At 34.6% G+C, this 17,081-nt stretch overlaps 1 protein-coding gene across 1 annotated transcript in view; it reads right to left on the bottom strand.

Annotated features, from left to right (window-relative positions):
• The window catches only part of FBXL17 (F-box and leucine rich repeat protein 17), a gene marked incomplete at both ends in the record, with an annotated part of 274,001 nt that overhangs the window by 15,766 nt on the left and 241,154 nt on the right, over positions 1 to 17,081 (bottom strand). The window contains one exon of the mRNA XM_079548625.1: positions 1,178 to 1,320. Within this exon, the coding sequence (XP_079404751.1) occupies positions 1,178 to 1,320 (143 nt within the window). The remainder of the gene's footprint in view (positions 1 to 1,177; positions 1,321 to 17,081) is intronic.

Here is a 17,081-nt window from a genome sequence, read left to right as displayed (position 1 = left end):
TCTAAACACAGAGGTTCCAGTCAAGATGTTTGTTATTGGTGAGTCTTACTATACATACTACAATATTTTCCACGTTTGAACAAATCTAGAATGAAAATCTTTTTTCTGCATGTTTATACTGAAATGAGTAAGACCAGAGTAGAGTAATGAAAAGAAAAAGGCAGAGAGAGCTTTTGTTGTTAGTGGAACTCAGGGGCTTCTGAAGCTAAAATGTGAGGGAAAAGCTTCAATTTGAAGAATATTAATTCAACATTCGTTTAAATATGTTCATAAAGATACAGAACAAATACATTAATAGAGTCTCTGAAAACAAGTAAGACATGAATGAGCTAGACTTGTCTTTCCTCATTCTGAACAATGTTCCTACTTCTTTGGCCACTCCACCAAACTGACATTTTGAGTGCAGTCTCCCTAATTCATTAGCTTGAGCACGAGGCAATCATGCATCCCCTTTTTTTCCCCGAAAGGCTTTCAAACATAAATGTTATGTAGCTATGCCTCTCTCTCAGCTGAGGAGAAAAGTTACCACTTACACTGAGTTCAAATTGTGAAATAATATTGTGTAAAAAAAGAAATGCTATTAAAAATATTGTTTTTAGTAAAATTATCTTATAGGCATTTCTAATATATTCCAAGTGAGAAAGCTAGATATTAATTTTTTTACATTTTTATTTCTATTTTGAAGTGTTATGGTTTTATTCAAATCTCTCCCTGTTTTCAAGACTATTACGTATGAGCAAGAACACAGACCCATACAAAATCACACTCTGGAGGTAGCACTGCAGTATTTTTAGTATTCCATTGTTTCTTTTTTCTTCTTTTTAAAACAGAGAGCAGTCTATCATTGTAATGGCATGACATACCAATCACTTTTAGCCAAAAATACTCAAAATCCTCAGAGGGCAGATTTTACATAAAACTTGTGTGACTACTTGAGGTTGTAGGTGTAGCCTGTGGGTGTATTTTGAAAATCTATGTCAGCAAAAATTTTTTAATGCTCTTTTTAGCTCTCTAGATACTTTTTAGCAAAGTTTACCACAGCAGTGAACAGCAAGCCTATTCATACAGCAAGACACAAATCTATTCTTCCTTTCTCTCACTCTCACATTTAGACACATCAACACTCACTCTCTCACTTATGTTGAAGCAGGTACCTGTTCATGTGAATGCTGCTTACCTGATCACATCTCATCAGCCCTAAGTATCTGAGAGACTTGCTGCTTTGTGCAATTTGGGTGGCTCCATGGTCTGTAATTTCCTTGCACCACCCAACATCCACTGTCTCTATTGTCATGCTGTATCGTCCAATGGCTATCAGAGCTGGAAAAAAAGTGAAAGATATGAGCCACAGAATTAGAAAAGACAGTTATACATAAGCTCAGTTATATGTATACACTAAATGACAGTGAAAAGGAATTGTCAAAAGTTTTTATGTACCTTGTAATAAATACTGTATTTTAGCATTTTGTAAGTATAGATTAGCCACCAAATTACGAATACAGATGTGCAAATACACACACAAAAAACCCAGAGATAAACAGATCTTTTGATATATTTTTCTTTCCATTTAATTCACACAAATAGACCAGTTAGCATAGATACTCCATGAGAACTCTTCTAATTTCTTTATTTGGAAGGATGAAAGACAAATGAATTGAGATTGAAATAACAACAACATTTAAAAAAATCCTACCACACCATTCAAAGAAAATAGCTGATGTTGATAAAATTAACACCTATTTTTTCAACAAAATGACTTTGCAAAGACAGCACAAAGAATAACAGGACATTTCCTGTGTCAATGAAGAAAAACAAATTTAGGAAACCCTGAAGGTATCTTACATCATGTATTTTACAACAATATTCTAAAAGTGCATTTCCTAATGTTTATTATGATGATGTGACAACAATCATGCGCTTCACTTCCATGTTTTCTTCAGGAACACTCTTCTAATTAAAAACAAAAGAATTAAAAGGCCAGGAGGAGGAACTGAAACAGGAGCTTGAATTTGAACTTTCAAAAAAAGAAAGGAAAGAGGAACTGGAAATCCTAAAAGGACTGAAAACCACTGAGAATCTGAACAACTTGGACAAGCTTTCTCATGACATGGGCCGTTTGGAATGACATACAGGATTCAGATCACTATCACCTTGGTCACCAGAGATTATAAAACTTGTCAGGAAATGCAGGCTCAGAAACTGTTAGTCCAGTTGTAGTTTATGAACAGCAATGAGCAGCTGCCTTCAATAGCTGAAAACTCAACTTAAGAAAAAGTCCAAGGCTTCCAGTGCAGGAAGTCAAAAGGCAGGATGTTTGCTTTTCTTATTCTAGATATAATGCAGTTGCTGAAATGGAGATGAAGGAGTGACTTAGTAAAAATAATGGAAATATCATTAAGGGCAATATACTTCATCAGATGTAGGCTGATTTTTTTTGTTCATACTACAGAGCCTGCTGGCATGAGAAGAAAAAGTTATGAAGAGCTGGTAGCTTTCGATATTAATCTGAGCGAATCAGAGTATATCTGAGTGCTGGAAGCAGAGAGAACCGACCTGACCTTCCATTAGTTTTGTTGAGACCTGTACTAATGGCAGAGGACAGCAAGGATAATTTGTTAAGTTTTAAATATTCAGGTGGACTTGATTTGCAACCAAAATCAGCCAAATGAGGCCAAGTACATTCTTACAAGCTGTGGAAGATGGAGTGGAACACAATTTTTTTTTTTCTTCCCAGCAGTTCATCAAAAAAGAGCAATGATAATTGAATCTCGTAGCTGACATAAAGAACTTCTGATACAGTTATCTGTGTAGTTTCATTATGATTTCGTTGATTTTTACATGACAATACCAACTCCCTATTTTCAGTACATTCCTGAAAACAAATCCTAATTCTGCAGATGGAGAAATTTTTATATAACAGAACATAAACCTTGTACTTTGTTCCTCACAGCCTTTTAAAAATATCACTATGATGAAAGTCAGGGGAGAGAGCCTGAAACTTCCAGTACTTGTTTTGTAATAACAAAAGCTAGAGGAATTTCAGAATACTTCATGAAAAATGTTTTAGACTTAAATGTCTACTTTAGAATACTATCAGCTAAATAAAATTCAAAACACTTTTTGTTTTTGAATATTTCTGCTAGTTTCTGTAAAGTTACTATAATCTGTCATCATAATGAGAAAACAAAAAAGCACTCATTTCCAAGGCTTCATGAAAAAGTGATAAATGGAAGAAAATCAGCAGAGAATACCTTCAAGGGAGTGACATTAAAGATCATCAGATGTCACTGGTGAAGAATTCTCCTAGTAAAGGTATTACAGAAAATTAGACATATAACTTCTAAAAGCTCCTTCGCAACACTTAGGTTAGAAGAAAATATGGAATGATGCTGTTGCAATATTAAAAAAGGGTGTTAACGTTCCATGAAGAATGCTCAAGACGAAAACCTCAACTGAGGATCATTATTCCAATTAGGTATCTTGAATGTGACTTAACACAAGAAATTTCGTGCAAGTATTTCAGCTTGCTCATAGTGAACAAACTGTAAGAATAAAATACCCATTTCTTACTTACACACGCAATTATATAACAAAATAAGTACAACCATTTTATAACAAAATATAATTTAAGCATGCTTTAACAGCATTTAATAGCACATCCTTGTATTTTGGCATTTTGAGGGGGAAAACATCTGATTTCTAGAGCAGGACTTTAAATCATATATAAGTTTTACAATTTTTTATAAGAAGATAAATATCTATTTTGAACTAATAGAAAATGGGTTTAATAATTATTGAAACAAGGACAAAACAGTTATCAAATAACATATTATGAAGCCTCTTTGCAAAACTCGCCTTCAATGAATGAATAAATAAGATAATCCAGAGTTTGGAAAACCTAAATAACTTCTGTAAATGAAAATGTATGGGTACGTGGTTTTTGGTTTTTTTTCTTCATTCTCATTATTATATTCTGTTGATTGCCAGATAAACCAGAACATGTGACTTAAAGGTAGTGTAAGACAACTGCCATATTTTTCATTCAAGTAATAATACTTGCAGGAACAATAATAAAAGAAATAAAAATGCCTGAACCTATGCCTGAATATGACAAAAATTGACTGAAAAAAATAATCCAACTCTGTGATCTTGGAGGTTCTTGGGGAAGAAAACATTTTACAGTTCAGATTGATTTGCAAGCAATTGTTAATCTGATGCCTTCACTTGTTCTTCACTTTAATGTATATGAAAATAAATAGTGAAATTTCATGCTGTAATTGATCTATGTGTCTGATCTGTGTTTCACGTATGTTTCAGGCCATATGTTCCGTATGTTTTAGGGCAGTGATGCCTGTGGTACACTTCAGGTTTGGGATGGCTGCAAGGGCAGTCCTTTTGTCTGGCTGGCCTTTCCTTTGCAGCATATTCACCAGTGTCTCTACTCTGAGTTCTTGTGGAGCCTACAGATAACATATGCACATATTTGGTTTCCCGTTCAACAGTATTAAGTAGCTGGGTAAACAGGTACCTTTAGTAAATAGGTACACACTTTTCTTATTTAATTACAAGTGATGCTAGAAATCAATTATGGTATTACAGATGGTGTCTGCCTGATGGCTGTTACGACATTCTCTCAGTGTTCTAGCAGAAAATCACAGATTTATGTTCTACTTTGCTACTCTTTGTCCCCAGATTAGCAGATGTCTTTCTGGAAAAAAACAAAATATTTTGACAAGAGCATATTCAAAACATTACACTGTGTGATATATCACAACAGTTAATCTATGAAATGCACAGAGCACGCCACTTGAAAAAACTGAGAGCATTTTTAGAAAACATTAAATGTGTGTAATTGCACCCTTGTGAGAACAGTGTTGGTCAGAGAAGATACCTACTATTCAGCCACTGGCAGCACCCGAAATAGAGGCTAAAGAAAGAACATGAGACAAATGAAAATATAATGATGCTTTCACCAAACACTTTCCCCACCTGAAAAAAATTACAATTTGAACCTTCTGAAGTGAGGATGGTGGCTGCACACTTCTGTAAGTCCATCTAATCAGCCATTTTACATGAAAAATCTGTTAAGACATCCTGCATTACAGAGTACATCTGTTCGGCTGCCTTCTGTTTTGAAAACCACCTTCACTTGCTTGTTTTGAATTTGCGCTAAAACTTGATCCCTTTTGTGACTCCTCAGCTCCCTTTCAAATGCTTTCTGGAAATCCCAGTAGTCTGTATCAACCAAGCCTTCCTTATTCCTTGCTGACTTCTTCAAAGTACTCTGATATGACCGTGAAGCATAATTTCTCTTAACGAAGCTGTGTCAACTCTTTCACGATATGTCATATTTATTTATGTGTTCACTAACTGTACTTCTAATTATTGCTAATTTGCCTTACACAGATGTCAGGTTTATCAGTTAATATTCCTCTGATCTTCCCTGAAACTTTTTCTGAAATACCTCTGCCAAAGCAGTCCTATGTTAGTTAAGCAGGGTGAAGTTAAAGATTAGACAGCTGTTAGCATCCCGACTACTTTAACTGTAAGTCTTTTTAGAAGTCTTGGATACACACAGTTCTTCTGCTTTAATTAGCAACATTCTTTAATACCTGGCAAGTTTCAGCCACGAGAATGTTTGCACGGCTCAACAGATCTTTTTCCCCCCCCTGTTCTGACTGCATTTGCCCACAATAAACAGAACACACTGCTATTCTCAGAAAGCTAGGCAGTTAATTTAACAAAGACGTGTGCAGCAAAAGCTATATGAAGTAAGTCTGGATTCTTTGTCTTTGGAACTTGTAGCACAATCTGCAATAAAGAACAGCTAAAGGTGTGCTTCTATCTGATGAGAGCCAGGCTCTAGATGCAGCAAATGACAAACCAGAAAAACTGCACACTAAAGTTGAGTTGAGTGCACAAAAAGCCACCATTTCATTTACACTTGCTGGCTTTGACATATGAACTTCTCTGTAAGTGAATATTTAACAGTACATCCAATTCTTTTCTCTCCTTTTTCATCCTTCCACTTATTTTGGCAAAAGCAAGTTTTCATATTTCTTTTTGCAGAGTTAGGTTGGAGGAATGGAAATCAACTGATGTACAGCTCCTACAAAGCAGAAGATAAAGTGTAATGTCTCTAACTGGAATTGGAAAATCACCCCCACAGCCTTGAGCTGTATTAAGTAAAAATTTATCCAGTTACAGTGTTACTGGTAGTTTGTTGCAGCCAAGAGGGTGAAAGGGCACATACAGGACCAGGTACGGGTCTTTCAGATGATCAGTTGGAATAGCTGGGAAAATAAAACAGATTTTGTCCTTAGAGCACCACCATTAGAAACAAGCAGGAATTTAACTAAATTTCATTTTAAACGGGTGTAGATATTTGCATCTACTACTGTGGGCAGAAGTGACTGCATTAAAATGGAAAGATCTAGGAAGGCACTGAGCTCCTGAGTTGGCAAAACTAGAGGGATGAGGCTGATGTATTTATTTCAAAGGTTAGGCTTGGAATGCTCTAGCTCACAGTGTATCATCTTCAGGTTTTCCTCCTTATTTCTGCATATGTAGTAAAAAAAAAAAAGAAGATAATAATCAGAATATAGTATTATCCTATCAAGTTTCAAAAATTGCAGTAACTAACATTTATAATCTGACTAATCAGGGTCATTCCTAAGCATGAGAATGTTGCAACGAAGAAAGTAACATACTTGGCTTTCATATGAAGAGCCATTATTAGACCCAATCTTAATTTAATTTTAATGCATTTTAAAATCTGGAAATAAATAGTCTAGGTTTTACATAATTTTTACCTTTTAAATTGCTTAGAAATCTAGTATATTAAGCATAATTACATCAAATAAAAGAGATTTTTACTGGCACAAGCCTAATGAACAATAGAATACGTCCTTAATAATTCCCAGTTCATTTTTAACAGAAAATAAAACTCTGTGAGATTTTCTGTGTTGTTCTCCTCCTATCATCGCCTAACACAATGTGAAAAAAAAAAAGCACTGCATTTGGTCAGCCTTCAGTAAGAACTGAATAGAAATATCTTTAAAAATTACCACTGACATCATCTTGACACTGGGGGCACTGTATGTGTATGTATGCAATCACTCAAAACACACTCTAGCACTATTTATTCCACTCTTTCATCATTAATGACAAAAGCATGTAAATGCTCAAGAATTAGCATTTAAAATTTCCAAATTCTCTAAAGGTCAAAATCAATCAGTTCTCCACAAATTGCCAAGTAATAGTTTTCTTATGAAACTTTCCATTATCTTTTATTTATTATATAGCTAAAAGCTATTAAGGTGGCTTCGATAGCCATCCACTTGCTCATGAAAAGTCCAATGTGCAACAAATTGTGGTGAAGTTCATGAGAGTTAAAATTCCAATAGACATAATAAAAAGAAAATTAGCAAAGAAAACCATGCATCCAGATGTTAAAAAAACATGTAATAGTTCAACTTCACAGACTGTGCAATTTCTCCTTCAGCTGGTGGAGTTACATCTATTTAAAAGAGCAAAGCTCTGGAGAAGCTGCAAAGAAAATGTATGAATGAAACAATTTAATTGGGCTTTTCTATCTGTAGTTTACTTTATCTACTAAATTAGAAACAAAACAGAAAGATATAAATCATGCAGATAAACATTTGAATGCACTGAAGTTTTACCACACAAAAACTAGTTTGATATTCCTTTTTTCAGTAATTTGTGGAGAAGTATTTATAAACTAGCCTGCAGTTAAACACAAACACTCATCAATTGTATAATACACAGTTCAATACATAGGCAATATATTACCAGCTAGTTTTAAAGTATTGCAATATTTAAGAACTAAAATTAAAACATTAACCTAAATATGCTACTAATATCCTCTACAGTACACAACAGATTAGCTACTGGATACTTACTTAACGTAAAGATTGCTTTTAGATGGAAAAGACTCTGCTTTATGATTGCACACATAAAAAACCTATTTTCTAAAAAGTTTAGCAATCATTCAGGTTCTTTCCCTGAATGAGGGTGACAGAATTTGATTCTTCAGAGCTAATCTTGATGTCATCAGCAAAACATTGATGAGTTTATACACATCATATTAACAGACAGGATTTATGGTTACTCTCTGCATCGATGAAGTTGATGGTTATCTGCCATGCAAATTACATGAGGTCTTGCAATGCAGCTAATCTGTTATATCCAGAGACATATATACTATATGTCTAATCCCATTTCCATGTGCCATAAATGATTTGCTGCTCTAACTGCAGGCAGTGGTTGAAGAAATCACTGCATGAATTCCCTGATACTGTCTTTTGCTCAGAATAGAGAAATCACAGCTCATAGTGCACATTGTTTCTGCATTAGAATAAAACTTGCTGCATCGTACAGCTTCTTAAAATATACAATTCATTTACTCTTGTTTCACATTTGTGAAAGTATTTCCTTAACTAAATACATGTTTGTTGAATGCTTATTGATATAAATCATGCATCAAGCCCTGCGGTTCATCTGCTATAAAACAGAAGCTACTATAGGTGTATCAGTCAAAAATTTCACTTTGTGCTGGCTTCCCAGGTCTAAGTCCAATCCTTGTGTGTCTAGATGATATGTAACATGCCTTATATAACATCTACATTTCAGTGCCACCATGAATCACAGAACAGTGATTGGTTTGGAACAGTGGTTTGGGTTGGAAGGATCATCATCAAGTTCCAAGCCCTGCCACAGATCTGCCAGGTGCAAGAGTAACTGCTAAGTCAAGTTTTATACTATAGTTACCCCTGAGAAACAGGGTAAGTAAAGGGCTATGAATTCCCAGGTAGAATAAATCTTGGTGCCTCATTTGCCTTTCATCTTGCAATTTTGCAAGTCTACCCTGAATAAAAACATACACAAAACAGTACGTTTGTACAGAAGTTATTCAAAAAACTATCTCTTGGCAGGTGGTTTGTGGCAATAAGTGAGAAATGAAATAAAGACAAACAAAACAACAAGAAAGTAGAGTGATCTGTCAAAATCATCTTTGTCGTACAACTACTAAACATCTGTTTCTGCATAAACCTGCATTCAAAAGAAGACTAAAATCATACAAAATTGAATGCGACATGCATGGTTTTGTTTTGCTTGTAAACTTCTCATAAAAATATTATTGAATACCCATTTCAGAGATGGTTTTAAGAAAAAAGCAGACCTCAGATTTCAAGCTGATTGAAAACAAGCTCTGTATTCTCTGTTGCCTGATGACAGTACAAGGTAACCTATTTTCTTTTTACTATTTTGCATGGGAGTAATTTCTGTGTTCACAGTCATATTCTGATCACAAGTAGAAGAAAGTAAGCCTGAACGTGGTCTACAGAAAGAATTATGGAGCTAAATCAAGAACATGTGAAAGACACAAAGATGACTGGGGACAGCAAGTGCAAATTTACTGTGGGAAAAACACGACTGGTCAACTTGATTGAATTTATATGATGAGATGGCTGGCTGCGTAGACAAGGAATATGTGAATAATTTTGTATCAGGGGAGAAATCTGAATGTCTACAGTACTTCCTCGAGAAGTACAGGAGTCTTACAGATGGCTATTTCCTTTCCCATTTCAAAATTGGAAACATTTTTGTTTCAAGGTAACGAAACTAGCATAAATATCCTAAGCTGCAAAAAACAAGGAAAATGAAATACAACCTTTTCAAAATAGGTAATGTGGTTTGAGTTTATCTAAACAACACATATCTGTGAAAGCTGTTATTTCTAGCTGGTACTGTGTCCAAGAGCTTAGTGACATTCAGAAATGAGTCACTAGCGACTGAAAACATAGATCTAACTAGCACCTAAAAATAAAGGCTATAGCCCTGACTGACATGATACACATGCAACAAGTCAATCTAAAGAGATATGAACAAAAGCTTTTTTTTTTTAATTATTTTTTTTTTTAAATCTGGAATCATTATAGAATTGGAGTACATGCTGCTTATGAATTTCTGTGAATGATTTAAAAGCTGAAATACGGAGCGCTTCAGGGGCTGTGGAGACAGTAACAGAATACACAATGTTACATACAGACCAAATGAAAAGCTCACAAATTTTTGCTGGAACAGCTTGAGTTGATAACAGGCAGAAACCAGATAAATCACTTAGAATATACAAAAGCTTATTTATAAAATTATGGAATATATGTACATATAATAACAGCACAATCAAAATCACATACTAAACACCACTTATAATGATGAATGTGTTGAATTTGGAAAAGCCAAATCTCAGAGAAGAAATAAAATTGAGGATGCTGAGATGCTGATTTTCAAAAAAAAAAGCAAAATCTTCTTTAGCTCTAATTCACATGCTATTGTAAAAGAGAAGGCAGAGACAGAGATTTTTGTCATTGTAAGGAAATTTAACTGCCAAGCCTGGACAATAGTGGAATCAGCTAAGAGACCGCCTTTTGGAGTCTGACAGAAAGTAATTCCAAATGATGTGGGAACATACCCTTTTGCAAATTTAGCCTTGTCCTTCTCGCCTACAGACTCTAACTACTATACTCTTCTGATTAATAAATACTGACTGACTTTGAAAAGGCTGCTTGGTGGTCTGCAAATACTTGCTGAGACAAAGGATGACAACTCTGACAGAGGTCTACTCATTCTGTCTACTGGAGGGAAAACAGTAAAATCGGAGGTCCTAAACTGAAGAACAATAAAACTGTGCATTTTACCTTTTCAAAAAGGAGGACTCATAAATGTAAAAAGGAGGACTCATAAATGTATCAGTTTGGAAGACATAAAAAAAACTAGAACACTAAAGGAAGGCAAACACCTAACAAATGCATGACAACATGTTACTACTGAGTCACTGTGCTAAAGGGACTTCTACTCCCATAAAAATTTCGAAGTGTTTGAAGGTGAGAATGATTACTTAAACCATGATTCAGTACAACAATTCTTAAGGTTATATAAATAAACTTAGCAGCAAATAAATGAAATGATTTTTTAGTATATGAAATTGAATTCAATGGAGGTAAACAAACAAACAAACAAACAAAAAAACTAACCAGAAGATAAATACTGATCACAAAAATAAAATTTTATGTGTACAATTTAAAAATGGAAGGAAGTGGCTATTGAAAATTGTATATTTCAATTTAAAATGCCTAGTGTGCACTGCCTCATCAAGAGAGTAGTTATCTGACTGCTCAAAAACATACAAAAAATTACAAGCATATCCATCGTTATAGCACAGCATGAGGTATGCACCAGACATTGTTTGTGTACTTCAGCAAATATCTGTTGGCTGAGCTTTTAAATTCCCAGAAATACACTCAATACCTTTTTTAAGATACTAACATAATATTTATAGTTCATGAATCTATGAGAATCTTAGAATGGTTTAGGTTGGAAGGGACCTTAAAGATCAACTAGTTCCAACCCCCATGCTATAGGCAGGGACATCTCCCTCTAGACTGGGTAGATCTAAGCCCCATCCAGCCTGGCTTTAAATGCTTTCAGTGAGGGGGCATTCACAACCTCTCTGGGCAAACTGTTCCAGTGTCTCACTACCCTTATAGTAAAGAATTTCTTCCTGATACCTAGTCTAAATCTACCCTCTTTCAGTTTAAAATCATTTCCCTTTCCCCCTTTGCTACAAGTCCCTCCCCAGCCTTCCTGTAGGTCCCCTTCTGGTATTGGAAGGCCGCTGTAAGGTCCCCCTGGAGCCTTCTCTGTTCCTGTAGGGGAAATGCTCCAGCATTCTGATTGTCTTTGTGGCCCTTCTCCAACAGCTCAAGAAGAACAGCTTGATGAAAAATTGTATATCTACTTTTCTAAGTCAGCCAAGTCATATCCACTCTCCATACTTAGTCTTCTTGTGAAAGAGTAAGTGAGGATTGGAAAAATGAGGTTCATGCAATAGGGCTAGATTTGTCGCTTAGACTCTTAAAGCCATATGTCCAGGAACTAGGAATATCAATTTGACTAAACAGCACTGAACAGAGTGCAAAAAATTATGTGTTTTTCAAGACACTCTGAATTATGTCATAAAACAGCAACTAGATGTCTGAAAGGGCTAGGTGAAGAAGGTATGTAATCATGTGTATGAAATACAATGCGTTTTGAAAGAAAAGCAGACTAGAGGAAGAAATCAAAAAAGCAAAATGGAAAAATCCCTACGCATACACATAGATATATATCTATGTCCATAAATCCTTGAATATGTGACAACAGAGAATATTCACTTGTACTCTTCATAGTTCCTAACACATCTTTTATCCTTTCTAAATACTTCTGGGCTTAATTTTTCTCTTCACTTTTTTTTAATACTGTTTTTATACTTTTCTCAATAATTAAGAACATAGAAGTCTTCTGGAAAAAAAAAAAAGGCATCAAGGCGTTGTATTTTGTAATAATTATCTGTAATCACTTCAATGTGTAATGATCTACTAACAGAAAATAAATGATGAGACAAACTTCAATATCTAGCCTTAATATATCCTATATACAATATCAGAGCCTGACTTCAAAATTTTTCTCTGGATGATCTGTGCGTTTAATAGTGGTCCACTGGCTTTTTGCCAGAGCCTTGAGGAAGGCATTTTGAAAAGCACTGTATGTTAAGTAGAGAATCAAAAATTCCATACAGTAGTTTCAGATGGCACAATAGCCAGAACTACTCTAAAACATACTAACAAAACAAAACAAAACAAAAAACTCTTATGCTGGAAGTGTAACTTGAAATACAGCAGCAATAACAGACATTGCCTAGTGGTGTGACTGAGGTACAACTATGATCTTTCCACAGCATTAAAAAAGAAGTCCAAATTACAGGCTTCAGACAAAATAATTGAAGTGCACCATCACTGATCTTTCAGATCTTTTACATACTTCATTTCAGATTTCTACCTTGTTTAGATGGATAAAAACAACACAAAACAACAACAGTTTTGTCTTCTTGTAACCACAATGAATATTTATGTATGGAGATACCATCAATATGCCCATTTTATTTGCAAAATTTCTTTAAATTTAAACTAATGTTTTAAAGAATACATTGAAGCTAGAGGAAATGTGGTTTTAATCTGACCACTAGCAATGGTTTTTGAAGTCATAAAATTTGCTACTGATAGTACTTCCACAGAAGGCATGCATATAGCTCAAGTATAGTGGATGCATGTTTTTTTCTATTTCCAGTACTGATGGAAAAGAACAAGCAGGCCAGGACAGGGTATGAAGCTAAGATGTGGTAGGATGACACAAATTTATGTAACAACACTGCCCATCTTACAACTTTAAGGTTGTGCACAATTCTTATACCATTATGCCTGAGTACACGAGTGTTGAAGACAGCTCTGGAAATACCATTTGCTGTTAAAGGCTTTGCAGTGATCAGCAGAAGTACAAGCACTGTATTTTGTCAAGGACAGATGAATCTTCACAAACAGAGGTTAGACATGCATTGGAAGAGAGTGTGAAGAGGCTACATGCAATTAATCCAAGGTCCAGATAACCTTCCAGAAATGCAGTAATACATAGTAGAATCACATGTATGTCTGACGAAATAAGCTCTAAGATGCCAAGATGTTACCCTATGATAAATTGTTATTCAAAATAAAGCAATATTGGAATGTACATTTCTATACGTAATCTAAATTTATTTATTGTGCTTGGATGAATTCTAGAATTTATATAATATTTCCTTTAAATCTGTTGTTGAGTAATAATATATTGCTGTAAGTATTTTCTAGATCCCTAAAGATCTCAAAAAAGACAACAATGCAGTGGCTAACAGATTGTTCTGAATATTTGCTATTGTGCTGATTGTTGCCTAGGTCTCAAATCACAGCATGAAGTTACATACTGCATGTGCTGCAACAAATCTACACAATCAGAGAAGGGCAGACTGTCAGCATCAATTTTGCATTTTTATTTTTTTGTCAGCATGTATCACTCCACATCTCAACATGAATTAACTTTAACACAGGATTTTGCGTCTATTAACATTTAATACGTTCCAATGCAGATATATTGTTCTGCTTTGGGAAACACAGTCAGAGAAAAGTGATGTAACTTGCCATTAATTTCATTATGACTAATGAAACTGAGGTTGTTCATATAAATCAATCTGATCAAATGCTAAGAATGAGCACCACTGACAAGGGGAATTGAAAAAAATATGTAGAAAGGTTCCAGTGAATCATCACAAGCAAGACTGAAAAATAATAAAGGAACTATTTGCAGGAAAATCGTTTTGAAGACCTGTCCTGTTGAATACCTGAAAGGTGTCGTGCATATTTTGTAAGACAACTAGGGAACTAAGGCCATGCTTACATGAAAAAAAAAAAAAAAAAGGATTTTTGTCTAATTTCTTGCAGAATAGTTTAGGGCAGTCATCAAGCTGTCTTCAAATAATGACAACTACAGTACATCTGCAAGATGTAGCTGAACGGTTGCACAATTTTCCCTAGAAAAATAACATTTCCAGCATTAATTAGCCATTCTGCATAATAAATAGAATGAAACTTCATAAAATTAGCTTACTGTAATCACCTGAGGAACTCTTTGAACAACAATTAACAAGATGAAATGCAAACAAAAAATGTTAATTCCTAAGGGGTTGAAAAATACTTGCTTTCTGAAACATTTATCCATTGCAGTGCACATCCAAGCAACTAAATCTATTCCAATAAATGCCTTTCTGTGGGAACTGGCTAGGAACACAGTTGAGCACAGTAAAACCTTTCTCCTCTAACAAAACCTGGAAATTCTGTCAGACTGGATCAGGAAATAAGGAATGGTTCACACCAATTAGATAATTTCTAACTGCTAGTAGCATGCATTTATAATAGAATTCTATATTTGCAATGTAAAAATGGTTTCAACAACATAGAAATGCAGACTGCCTCTTTATGCTTATCTAAGTTGGTCATCAGGTGTTTTCCTTTCAGCTTGTTAATACAAACATGGACATTTTCCCCTTTTATGATGGTATGTAAGAATGCAATAGGTTACGTGAACATTTCATTTAAGCTATCCCTTTTCAAAACTAGAGATAATGCAAGCATTGACAAAGTAAAAAACTTCTTGTGAAAACTGGCTACATAAAGAATTATCATGCGCACAAACAATACAGACAATACTAGACCAGAAGATAAATCAAAGTTTCTCCAACTATATACTATGTTCAAATTTTTTCCAAAATTAGGATACTAAAATACTGAAAAGCATACTCAGTTACTGCCAGTTGAACTGAAACTTCCAGACACATGATGACTGGAGATAAATTCACTCTTCTCTCAAATGTCCTCTGACAGCTTTTATAGGGCCTGTGCTGCTCCACATTCCATTACAGACTTCCTGATGTGTGGGGTACTAGACTTCAGCCTCAGCTAACCATTTCAGGTCAAGAAATCGTAATTCTTTTCATGTATAATGACAATTTTCTTGTGGGAATGATTTGCTAAGTTCTAATCCGCATGCTATGGAAACTCTAGAACTATTACTATGTACTATTCACCATGTGAACAAAACAAAAAGAAAAGGCCAGTACCACAACATTTTGACTCAAATTCATCAGTGTACCTTTCTTTAATAAGTGAAGAAAAAGAACAAACTTTTGTCAAGGAGTTAAAGAAGTATTTTTTCCCTCTCTGCTAGCTATAATTTTCAGTATACATTACTCAGAAAAATGAACGGTCCTGCTACAAATAATTTTCAACAGCAAACATTCCTTTGTGCATGTAATGTAAAAAAGTAAAATAAAGTAGATTGATCCTTGCAATAGATCGATATCTCTGTTTCTCTCTACTGTGAGCACTGCTTGTATTCTGGATGTCTTTTGCTCTGCTATATTGCAGACAATACGTCCTCAAACTTGAAATGGACTTCCACCATATTTTGTTGTTATTGCTTTTTGCCTTACTATCTCTGTCTTCAATCATATTGACAGTAATTGTTTCAAAAATAAAGTTCATATTTCTTCTCATCCAAAACAGTACTCGTGCCAAACTGCTATATACCTCTATCCCTTCCAGGGGGATAGAAGTTAAACTTCTTGGTTGTTAAAAAAAGAAAAAAATGACACTGCATAAACCCACCTTGTAAAATCCATCATTAGCTAGGACATCAGTCAGGACACTGCTAGATAATAGTATCTTCCTGATAAGAAGTCTACATTGAAAGGCTAGCTTTTCTTACAGCATTCTAAATTCAGCTATTTCGAGCATTTTCTGTCAGTTCTGTTTGTTACCTTGCTTCGCTCTCCTTTTCAGCCATTTTACTGCTCAGTCATAAGCTAAAGCAGAGTAACTCCTATCATACTAAGAAATTAGGAGTGATCAAATCGTAAATTGGTCAGTAAAATTCAATAAAGAATCAAACCTCAAAGAATACTTAAACACAAAAGAACAATGTGCACTATTTGTAACTGATTTGTTCTTATTATTTGCATACAAGTGACACTAAAAATAGGACAATTAAGTTTATTAAGATACTTCTTTTTAATTTACTTTGGCAGATAAATTATGCACAATTTTCTCAAGTTGCAGAATATCAAAGGAAATGAGTAACATGTAATTTGGATGTGAGCACCATCTGTACATTTACGAAGATATATGTATTACTTATCTTCTAATCTGAACACAAGCCAGAGCCTTCTTTCATTGTCCTTCACAATCAAGTTACATTAAAAATTCATGAAATAGAAGTTACTTCACTAAAGCAAGACTTATCTTAGAGGGAAAAATAATTCTGTTTTATTCACATATAAAAAATTTTAGTAGATGCACAGCAAATCTAACTTCCACTAGTGGTAGGAGAGAGTGAGTCCATAATGGTTGGTGATATTCACCCACTTTTTGCCACAAAATTCTGCAAGCAGAGGAAATCTGTAAAACTTTTTATTCTCTGCTAATATCTGGCTAATGTTAGAAAATCTAAGATACAGAAGGTAAGAAAGACATGAAAAAATAAATCTAGCTGGAAAGTATAAAAATGACAATGTTTACCTTCTGTTCTACAAATTCCACAGACTTCATGCTAAAATCACTCCCAAGGCCTCTAAAATGACCAAGACTCTAAGTGTTAGA

The sequence above is a fragment of the Tetrao urogallus genome (assembly GCF_951394365.1).
Source record: "Tetrao urogallus genome assembly, chromosome: Z".
Lineage (NCBI taxonomy): Eukaryota > Metazoa > Chordata > Aves > Galliformes > Phasianidae > Tetrao > Tetrao urogallus.
Note: the sequence above shows the minus strand (reverse complement) of the source record. Positions and strands in the feature narration are given on the sequence as shown.